Below are 12,318 nucleotides of genomic sequence, written 5' to 3'. Positions count from 1 at the left end.
GGATCCAACTTTTGCGTCATGCACACACACACACACACACACACACACACACACACACACACACACACACACACACACACACACACACACACACACACACACACACACACACACACACACACACACACACACACACACACACACACACACACACACACACACATATAAACACACATACACAGAGTTAGATTACTGTATGATAAGAAGAGGGGATGTGGTGCAGCAGGGCGAATGGGAGTCGGGGGGAGAGTAAGAAGTAACGTTCTTCAGGCCGCTGACACAAAACAGAACACGTTCTCAGGCATTTTACCTGATTCAATCAAGATGATGAAAACAGGAGTGAAGCACTGTGACCGGGGATAAACTGGCCCAACACAGTGATTTAGATCATCATCACTCAATCCAAATGTACATGTTGATACCGTTTTGACTTAATGCACTACACACAAATTACCCCATGGTGATAATCTTGTAGCAATAGTATGTGTACAGTATAATATATATATATATACTTTTTTGTTAAATTGGGACTTCTTTCTTTGTTGGCATTTCATCTTGCAGCATCAGGAAGGTTTGGCAGAAGAGGAAGTGTGGAGTCAAATTTGGATGCCTGACTATTTCCCACAGTACGGTGAGACCTAATTGGTGCTCTCGAGATGATACATGCCACATGGGCTTAACTGTCACCAGGCATTCAGCAAATACTCAGAGAAAAGTATATCTGTCAGTTGAATTCTGTCCAAAGTTCTCCACTACATGTTGACATACATGTGTTTGTCTTCAGATCAATCGACCGCCAGCCAAGTTGAACCTACTGACTTGTCAGGTGCGACCAGACCCAGAGGACAGGAGGACCTTTGACCTGGTCACCCGTAGGTTCACTCTTAACTTTTGACCCTTAAACTTTCTCCTCGACATATCATCATTAAAAACTCTAAAGAGTCATCTGCAGCACAGCTGTGTGGAAGTTTGTCTCTATGGTCCCTATGTTAACAGAAATAAATTAGGATCTGAGACATTTTACTTTGGCATAAACACCAGACATTCTTTATGATTAATATAAAATGTGAGGTGAAACAGGGGTGGTTGTGTGCTTCATGCTTGTGTTATGCAATTTTTTGTCATGCAAACTTTATTTCCACCATCCTGTTGTCTTTTAAATCCCCTTCGCTCTATCTCGAACACATGGCAATTTGGGTTTTCCAGATTCTCCACTTAAATTTAACTGCTATTATTCCTTCTTCATAGATAACCGGACATATCATTTCCAGGCAGAAGACGAGCAGGAATGTATGATGTAAGCATAAAAACTACTGTATGTTCATGTATTTTCCCACTTTACAAGCTAGTTGTTACATGTCATGCCCCTTTTGTGATGCCTCTATGCTGGCGATAGCCATAGCCGGAGGCATTATGTTTTTGGGTTGTCCGTCTGTCCCGTTCTTGTGAAAAATATCTGAAAAATTTAGGGAATTTCTTCAACTTGGCAAAAACATTCATTTGATACCAACAATGAACTGTTAAGATTTTGGTTGTCAAAGTCACCATCACCTCATTCTTGCCGTAGACAGGGGCTTTTTCATCGAAGATATTAAAGTCTTCCCGTCCCGGGCAAGTATCGTACCTGGAACCTTCTGACTGGGAGGCAACAACGCAAACAACTGCACCGTTGATCGGTCTTCCATAATATGTCCAAAATATGAAAAAAAGTCATGCTAAAGCATGTCGTCTGAAATATGATAAAAAGGTCATACTATAGCATGTCGTCTAAAATATGACAAAAAGTCAGACTATATATAGCATGTCGTCTGAAATATGACCAAAAAGTCATACTATAGCATGTCGTCTAAAATATGACAAAAAGTCAGATTATATATAGCATGTCGTCCAAAATATGACAAAAAGTCAGACTATATATAGCATGTCGCTAAAATATGATAAAAAGGTCATACTACAGCATGTCTTCCAAAATATGACAAAAAGTCAGACTATATATAGCATGTCGTCCAAAATATTACCAAAAAGTCACACTATAGCATGTCGTCTAAAATATGATAAAAAAGTCATACTAAAGCATGTCGTCCAAAATATGATAAAAAGGTCATACTATAGCATGTCGTCCAAAATATTACCAAAAAGGTCATACTATAGCATGTCGTCCAAAATATTACCAAAAAGTCATACTATAGCATGTCGTCCAAAATATGATAAAAAGGTCATACTATATATAGCATGTCGTCCGAAATATTACCAAAAAGTCATACTATAGCATGTCGTCTAAAATATAATCAAAAAGTCATACTATAGCATGTCGTTCAAAATATGACCAAAAAGTCATACTATAGCATGTCGTCCAAAATATGATAAAAAGGTCATACTATAGCATGTCGTCTGAAATATGACCAAAAAGTCATACTATAGCATGTCGTCTAAAATATAATCAAAAAGTCATACTATAGCATGTCGTCTGAAATATGACAACAAAGTCATACTATAGCATGTCGTCCAAAATATGATAAAAAGGTCATACTATAGCATGTCGTCCAAAATATGATAAAAAGGTCATACTATAGCATGTCGTCCAAAATATTACCAAAAAGTCAAACTATAGCATGTCGTCTAAAATATGAAAAAAGTCAAACTATAGCATGTCGTCTGAAATATGAAAAAAGTCATACTATAGCATGTCGTCTGAAATATGAAAAAAGTCATACTCTAGCATGTCGTCCAAAATATGACCAAAAAGTCATACTATAGCATGTCGTGTAAAATATGACAAAAAAGTCATACTATAGCATGTCGTCTGAAATATGACCAAAAAGTCATACTATAGCATGTCGTCTAAAATATGACAAAAAAGTCATACTAGCATGTCGTTCAAAATATGACCAAAAAGTCATACTATAGCATGTTGTCCAAAATATGATGTCATACTTTGGACAACATGCTATAGTATGACTTTTTATCACATTTTGGACAACATTAAAGAAATATGATCTACGTGCTATTTCTGACGACATGCTATAAGTATGACTTTCGTTAACATTATGGTAGCCAGAAGAGTGGCGCAGCTGTCAGCGTTGCTGTCTCGCAGTCAGATTGTCATTGGTTCAATTCCGGCCTCTGACAGTCTGTGTTGAATTTGCATCTTTCTGCAAAACTAATAACTTAAAAGTCCAGTTTATCGACCATAACATGAATGACTAACTTATGCCTGTAGTCCATAATGTAAAACATTTCATTCAACAAGGATCCTCCACACACAAAGTTCCAGGCCCCCTGTCAGCGCTGGCTTGGAACTGCACTATTTTGCTGCCTTTATTGCATGCTTGCCTGACTTATATGACTTTTAAACATGTTAGGGAAGAGCGCTCAACAGTGCAGTGGTTGGCATGGTTGCCTCCCAGTCAGAAGGTTCCAGGTTCGAGCCTCACTCTGGAAAGCATGACATTAACATGCAAGATGGAAAGTCACGTCAAGGGCAAGAATCGAACCTGGAACCTTCTGACCGGAAGGCGACGACACTAACCACTCCACCATAGTACCTTCTTCCGTAAAATGTTTAAAAGTCATATAAGTTATGTAAGTCAGACAAACATGCAATAAAGGCCACACAACTCCGCAGTTGCTCGTGTCGTCGTCTCACTATCAGGAAGTACTCGCTTCGATCAAGGGCTTGGAACTCTGTCTGTGGTGGATTGCATGTTCTCGCTTGGAGCGTGACTTTGTCACATTTACGACTAGATGCATGATGTTTGTTTTACATCATGGACTACATGCATAAATTAGTCGTCCACATTTTGGACGACATACTTTACATTATTACTTATGCAGGAACATGCAAATTCCACATAGAAAGTCCCAGGCCGGGATCGAACCGGGGACCTCGAGATTGTGAGACGACGACACTGACAACTGCACCATTGTGCTGCGTGACATAACTTCAACGGAAGTCATACTTATAGCATGTCGTCCAAAATATGACCAAAAAGTCATACTATAGCATGTCGTCCAAAATGTGACAAAAAAGTCAAACTACAGCATGTCGTCCAAAATATGATGTCATACTTTGGACAACATGCTATAGTATGACTTTTTATCACATTTTGGACAATAAAGAAATATGATCTACGTGCTATTTCTGACGACATGCTATAAGTATGACTTTCGTTAAAGTTGTGTTAGCCAGCAGAGTGGCGCAGCTGTCAGCGTTGCTGTCTCGCAGTCCGAAGGTCATTGGTTCAATTCCGACCTCTGACAGTCTGTGTTGAATTTGCATCTTTCTGCAAAACTAATAACTTAAAAGTCCAGTTTATTGTCCATAACATGGATCCAGACCCCCTTTCAGCGCTGGCTTGGAACTACACTATTTTGCTGCCTTTATTGCATGCTTGCCTGACTTATATGACTTTTAAACATGCTAGGGAAGAGCGCTCAACAGTGCAGTGGTTGGCATGGTTGCCTCCCAGTCAGAAGGTTCCAGGTTCGAGACTCGCTCTGGAAAGCATGACGTTAACATGCAAGATGGAAAGTCACGTCATGGGCAAGAATCGAACCTGGAACCTTCTGACAGGAAGTTGACAACACTAACCACTCCACCACAGTACCTTCTTCTGTAAAATGTTTAAAAGTCATATAAGTTATGTAAGTCAGACAAACATGCAATAAAGGCCACACAACTCCGCAGTTGCTCGTGTCGTCGTCTCACTATCAGGAAGTACTCGTTTCGATCAGGGGCTTGGAACTCTGTCTGTGGTGGATTGCATGTTCTCGCTTGGAGCGTGACTTTGTCACATTTACGACTAGATGCATGATGTTTGTTTTACATCATGGACTACATGCATAAATTAGTCGTCCACATTTTGGACGACATACTTTACATTATTACTTATGCAGGAACATGCAAATTCCACATAGAAAGTCCCAGGCCGGGATCGAACCGGGGACCTCGAGATTGTGAGACGACGACACTGACAACTGCACCATTGTGCTGCGTGACATAACTTCAACGGAAGTCATACTTATAGCATGTCGTCCAAAATATGACCAAAAAGTCATACTATAGCATGTCGTCCAAAATGTGACAAAAAAGTCAAACTACAGCATGTCGTCCAAAATATGATGTCATACTTTGGACAACATGCTATAGTATGACTTTTTATCACATTTTGGACAACATTAAAGAAATATGATCTACGGGCTATTTCTGACGACATGCTATAAGTATGACTTTCGTTAAAGTTGTGGTAGCCAGCAGAGTGGCGCAGCTGTCAGCGTTGCTGTCTCGCAGTCCGAAGGTCATTGGTTCAATTCCGGCCTCTGACAGTCTGTGTTGAATTTGCATCTTTCTGCAAAACTAATAACTTAAAAGTCAAGTTTATTGTCCATAACATGGATCCAGACCCCCTGTCAGCGCTGGCTTGGAACTGCAACATTTTGCTGCCTTTATTGCATGCTTGCCTGACTTATATGACTTTTAAACATGTTAGGGAAGAGCGCTCAACAGTGCAGTGGTTGGCATGGTTGCCTCCCAGTCAGAAGGTTCCAGGTTCGAGACTCGCTCTGGAAAGCATGACATTAACATGCAAGATGGAAAGTCACGTCATGGGCAAGAATCGAACCTGGAACCTTCTGACCAGAAGTTGACAACACTAACCACTCCACCACAGTACCTTCTTCCGTAAAATGTTTAAAAGTCATATAAGTTATGTAAGTCAGACAAACATGCAATAAAGGCCACACAACTCCGCAGTTGCTCGTGTCGTCGTCTCACTATCAGGAAGTACTCGTTTCGATCAGGGGCTTGGAACTCTGTCTGTGGTGGATTGCATGTTCTCGCTTGGAGCGTGACTTTGTCACATTTACGACTAGATGCATGATGTTTGTTTTACATCATGGACTACATGCATAAATTAGTCGTCCACATTTTGGACGACATACTTTACATTATTACTTATGCAGGAACATGCAAATTCCACATTGAAAGTCCCAGGCCGGGATCGAACCGGGGACCTCGAGATTGTGAGACGACGACACTGACAACTGCACCATTGTGCTGCATGACATAACTTCAACGGAAGTCATACTTATAGCATGTCGTCCAAAATATGACCAAAAAGTCATACTTATAGCATGTCGTCCAAAATGTGACAAAAAAGTCAAACGACAGCATGTCGTCCAAAATATGATGTCATACTTTGGACAACATACTATAGTATGACTTTTTATCACATTTTGGACAATAAAGAAATATGATCTACGTGCTATTTCTGACGACATGCTATAAGTATGACTTTCGTTAACATTATGGTAGCCAGAAGAGTGGCGCAGCTGTCAGCGTTGCTGTCTCGCAGGCAGATTGTCATTGGTTCAATTCCGGCCTCTGACAGTCTGTGTTGAATTTGCATCTTTCTGCAAAACTAATAACTTAAAAGTCCAGTTTATCGACCATAACATGAATGACTAACTTATTCCTGTAGTCCATAATGTAAAACATTTCATTCAACAAGGATCCTCCACACACAAAGTTCCAGGCCCCCTGTCAGCGCTGGCTTGGAACTGCACTATTTTGCTGCCTTTATTGCATGCTTGCCTGACTTATATGACTTTTAAACATGTTAGGGAAGAGCGCTCAACAGTGCAGTGGTTGGCATGGTTGCCTCCCAGTCAGAAGGTTCCAGGTTCGAGCCTCGCTCTGGAAAGCATGACATTAACATGCAAGATGGAAAGTCACGTCATGGGCAAGAATCGAACCTGGAACCTTCTGACCGGAAGGCGACAACACTAACCACTCCACCACAGTACCTTCTTCCATAAAATGTTTAAAAGTCATATAAGTTATGTAAGTCAGACAAACATGCAATAAAGGCCACACAACTCCGCAGTTGCTCGTGTCGTCGTCTCACTATCAGGAAGTACTCGCTTCGATCAGGGGCTTGGAACTCTGTCTGTGGTGGATTGCATGTTCTCGCTTGGAGCGTGACTTTGTCACATTTACGACTAGATGCATGATGTTTGTTTTACATCATGGACTACATGCATAAATTAGTCGTCCACATTTTGGACGACATACTTTACATTATTACTTATGCAGGAACATGCAAATTCCACATAGAAAGTCCCAGGCCGGGATCGAACCGGGGACCTCGAGATTGTGAGACGACGACACTGACAACTGCACCATTGTGCTGCGTGACATAACTTCAACGGAAGTCATACTTATAGCATGTCGTCCAAAATATGACCAAAAAGTCATACTATAGCATGTCGTCCAAAATGTGACAAAAAAGTCAAACTACAGCATGTCGTCCAAAATATGATGTCATACTTTGGACAACATGCTATAGTATGACTTTTTATCACATTTTGGACAACATTAAAGAAATATGATCTACGGGCTATTTCTGACGACATGCTATAAGTATGACTTTCGTTAAAGTTGTGGTAGCCAGCAGAGTGGCGCAGCTGTCAGCGTTGCTGTCTCGCAGTCCGAAGGTCATTGGTTCAATTCCGGCCTCTGACAGTCTGTGTTGAATTTGCATCTTTCTGCAAAACTAATAACTTAAAAGTCAAGTTTATTGTCCATAACATGGATCCAGACCCCCTGTCAGCGCTGGCTTGGAACTGCACTATTTTGCTGCCTTTATTGCATGCTTGCCTGACTTATATGACTTTTAAACATGTTAGGGAAGAGCGCTCAACAGTGCAGTGGTTGGCATGGTTGCCTCCCAGTCAGAAGGTTCCAGGTTCGAGCCTCGCTCTGGAAAGCATGACATTAACATGCAAGATGGAAAGTCACGTCATGGGCAAGAATCGAACCTGGAACCTTCTGACCGGAAGGCGACAACACTAACCACTCCACCACAGTACCTTCTTCCATAAAATGTTTAAAAGTCATATAAGTTATGTAAGTCAGACAAACATGCAATAAAGGCCACACAACTCCGCAGTTGCTCGTGTCGTCGTCTCACTATCAGGAAGTACTCGCTTCGATCAGGGGCTTGGAACTCTGTCTGTGGTGGATTGCATGTTCTCGCTTGGAGCGTGACTTTGTCACATTTACGACTAGATGCATGATGTTTGTTTTACATCATGGACTACATGCATAAATTAGTCGTCCACATTTTGGACGACATACTTTACATTATTACTTATGCAGGAACATGCAAATTCCACATAGAAAGTCCCAGGCCGGGATCGAACCGGGGACCTCGAGATTGTGAGACGACGACACTGACAACTGCACCATTGTGCTGCGTGACATAACTTCAACGGAAGTCATACTTATAGCATGTCGTCCAAAATATGACCAAAAAGTCATACTATAGCATGTCGTCCAAAATGTGACAAAAAAGTCAAACTACAGCATGTCGTCCAAAATATGATGTCATACTTTGGACAACATGCTATAGTATGACTTTTTATCACATTTTGGACAACATTAAAGAAATATGATCTACGGGCTATTTCTGACGACATGCTATAAGTATGACTTTCGTTAAAGTTGTGGTAGCCAGCAGAGTGGCGCAGCTGTCAGCGTTGCTGTCTCGCAGTCCGAAGGTCATTGGTTCAATTCCGGCCTCTGACAGTCTGTGTTGAATTTGCATCTTTCTGCAAAACTAATAACTTAAAAGTCAAGTTTATTGTCCATAACATGGATCCAGACCCCCTGTCAGCGCTGGCTTGGAACTGCAACATTTTGCTGCCTTTATTGCATGCTTGCCTGACTTATATGACTTTTAAACATGTTAGGGAAGAGCGCTCAACAGTGCAGTGGTTGGCATGGTTGCCTCCCAGTCAGAAGGTTCCAGGTTCGAGACTCGCTCTGGAAAGCATGACATTAACATGCAAGATGGAAAGTCACGTCATGGGCAAGAATCGAACCTGGAACCTTCTGACCAGAAGTTGACAACACTAACCACTCCACCACAGTACCTTCTTCCGTAAAATGTTTAAAAGTCATATAAGTTATGTAAGTCAGACAAACATGCAATAAAGGCCACACAACTCCGCAGTTGCTCGTGTCGTCGTCTCACTATCAGGAAGTACTCGTTTCGATCAGGGGCTTGGAACTCTGTCTGTGGTGGATTGCATGTTCTCGCTTGGAGCGTGACTTTGTCACATTTACGACTAGATGCATGATGTTTGTTTTACATCATGGACTACATGCATAAATTAGTCGTCCACATTTTGGACGACATACTTTACATTATTACTTATGCAGGAACATACAAATTCCACATAGAAAGTCCCAGGCCGGGATCGAACCGGGGACCTCGAGATTGTGAGACGACGACACTGACAACTGCACCATTGTGCTGCGTGACATAACTTCAACGGAAGTCATACTTATAGCATGTCGTCCAAAATATGACCAAAAAGTCATACTATAGCATGTCGTCCAAAATGTGACAAAAAAGTCAAACTACAGCATGTCGTCCAAAATATGATGTCATACTTTGGACAACATACTATAGTATGACTTTTTATCACATTTTGGACAATAAAGAAATATGATCTACGTGCTATTTCTGACGACATGCTATAAGTATGACTTTCGTTAACATTATGGTAGCCAGAAGAGTGGCGCAGCTGTCAGCGTTGCTGTCTCGCAGGCAGATTGTCATTGGTTCAATTCCGGCCTCTGACAGTCTGTGTTGAATTTGCATCTTTCTGCAAAACTAATAACTTAAAAGTCCAGTTTATCGACCATAACATGAATGACTAACTTATTCCTGTAGTCCATAATGTAAAACATTTCATTCAACAAGGATCCTCCACACACAAAGTTCCAGGCCCCCTGTCAGCGCTGGCTTGGAACTGCACTATTTTGCTGCCTTTATTGCATGCTTGCCTGACTTATATGACTTTTAAACATGTTAGGGAAGAGCGCTCAACAGTGCAGTGGTTGGCATGGTTGCCTCCCAGTCAGAAGGTTCCAGGTTCGAGCCTCGCTCTGGAAAGCATGACATTAACATGCAAGATGGAAAGTCACGTCATGGGCAAGAATCGAACCTGGAACCTTCTGACCGGAAGGCGACAACACTAACCACTCCACCACAGTACCTTCTTCCATAAAATGTTTAAAAGTCATATAAGTTATGTAAGTCAGACAAACATGCAATAAAGGCCACACAACTCCGCAGTTGCTCGTGTCGTCGTCTCACTATCAGGAAGTACTCGCTTCGATCAGGGGCTTGGAACTCTGTCTGTGGTGGATTGCATGTTCTCGCTTGGAGCGTGACTTTGTCACATTTACGACTAGATGCATGATGTTTGTTTTACATCATGGACTACATGCATAAATTAGTCGTCCACATTTTGGACGACATACTTTACATTATTACTTATGCAGGAACATGCAAATTCCACATAGAAAGTCCCAGGCCGGGATCGAACCGGGGACCTCGAGATTGTGAGACGACGACACTGACAACTGCACCATTGTGCTGCGTGACATAACTTCAACGGAAGTCATACTTATAGCATGTCGTCCAAAATATGACCAAAAAGTCATACTATAGCATGTCGTCCAAAATGTGACAAAAAAGTCAAACTACAGCATGTCGTCCAAAATATGATGTCATACTTTGGACAACATGCTATAGTATGACTTTTTATCACATTTTGGACAACATTAAAGAAATATGATCTACGGGCTATTTCTGACGACATGCTATAAGTATGACTTTCGTTAAAGTTGTGGTAGCCAGCAGAGTGGCGCAGCTGTCAGCGTTGCTGTCTCGCAGTCCGAAGGTCATTGGTTCAATTCCGGCCTCTGACAGTCTGTGTTGAATTTGCATCTTTCTGCAAAACTAATAACTTAAAAGTCAAGTTTATTGTCCATAACATGGATCCAGACCCCCTGTCAGCGCTGGCTTGGAACTGCACTATTTTGCTGCCTTTATTGCATGCTTGCCTGACTTATATGACTTTTAAACATGTTAGGGAAGAGCGCTCAACAGTGCAGTGGTTGGCATGGTTGCCTCCCAGTCAGAAGGTTCCAGGTTCGAGACTCGCTCTGGAAAGCATGACATTAACATGCAAGATGGAAAGTCACGTCATGGGCAAGAATCGAACCTGGAACCTTCTGACCGGAAGTTGACAACACTAACCACTCCACCACAGTACCTTCTTCCGTAAAATGTTTAAAAGTCATATAAGTTATGTAAGTCAGACAAACATGCAATAAAGGCCACACAACTCCGCAGTTGCTCGTGTCGTCGTCTCACTATCAGGAAGTACTCGTTTCGATCAAGGGCTTGGAACTCTGTCTGTGGTGGATTGCATGTTCTCGCTTGGAGCGTGACTTTGTCACATTTACGACTAGATGCATGATGTTTGTTTTACATCATGGACTACATGCATAAATTAGTCGTCCACATTTTGGACGACATACTTTACATTATTACTTATGCAGGAACATGCAAATTCCACATAGAAAGTCCCAGGCCGGGATCGAACCGGGGACCGCGAGATTGTGAGACGACGACACTGACAACTGCACCATTGTGCTGCATGACATAACTTCAACGGAAGTCATACTTATAGCATTTCGTCCAAAATATGACCAAAAAGTCATACTATAGCATGTCGCCCAAAATGTGACAAAAAAGTTATACTATAGCATGTCGTCTGAAATGTGATAAAAAGTCACACTATAGCAGGTCGTCCTAAATATGTTAAAAAAGTCAGTCTATAGCATGTTTTCCCAAAATATGATAAAAAAGTCATACTATAGCATGTCGTCAAAAATACGACAAAAAAGTCATACTAAGGCATGTCCAGTATAGTCGATATTTTTGGAACATTGAAACAGTCAAAACTGCACTCAAAGAAAAAAATTCCACTAAAAGTGAGATCAAAATGTTTTATCAATTAGGAACAGACTTTCATTTGATGGTTTCTGCAGAGAAGAACAATCAGAGTTGACAAAGTACTAAAATTGAAAGAAACTAAAGATGCAGAAATAAAAAGCTGTCCTCTTGGAGCCCCCTCTGCCCAGCTGGTCCTGGGTGTGACTTTTCCCTCTCGCCACAGACAAGCAAGACACAAGCAAGGGAACTTTGTGTGTACTGATGTGGTTTTGGACGTCAGTGCCTGGTGGGGTTTTCTGTCCTCTGCCCTTCCCTTGTGTGTGGGCCTCCGGGTAGTTTCTTTGATGTGATGTGCTATGTACGTCTCGGGACAAAGACAAATGGAAATGGTTTGTTGGAAAAAGTCCCAGAGCTTCAGAAATAAAAGATGTGAGATTCAGTATGTGTTTAGGTGGTAGTGAACCTGACAAAGTGAGAGTGATGATGACTCCTCACTAGACAA

General features: G+C 41.6%; 1 protein-coding gene across 1 annotated transcript in view; it reads left to right on the top strand.

The window, feature by feature from the left end:
- Positions 1-12,318, top strand: part of asap3 (ArfGAP with SH3 domain, ankyrin repeat and PH domain 3) — a 32,468-nt gene that overhangs the window by 12,904 nt on the left and 7,246 nt on the right. The window contains exons 11-13 of the mRNA XM_069152413.1: positions 562-631; positions 785-872; positions 1,249-1,297. Of these exons, the coding sequence (XP_069008514.1) occupies positions 562-631; positions 785-872; positions 1,249-1,297 (207 nt within the window). The remainder of the gene's footprint in view (positions 1-561; positions 632-784; positions 873-1,248; positions 1,298-12,318) is intronic.

This window comes from Embiotoca jacksoni, unplaced genomic scaffold, assembly GCF_022577435.1.
Source record: "Embiotoca jacksoni isolate LCO1_2020_lvr unplaced genomic scaffold, fEmbJac1.0.p SCAF_18, whole genome shotgun sequence".
In the NCBI taxonomy this organism is placed as follows: domain Eukaryota; kingdom Metazoa; phylum Chordata; class Actinopteri; family Embiotocidae; genus Embiotoca; species Embiotoca jacksoni.
This window is presented reverse-complemented; position numbering and strand designations above follow the sequence as displayed.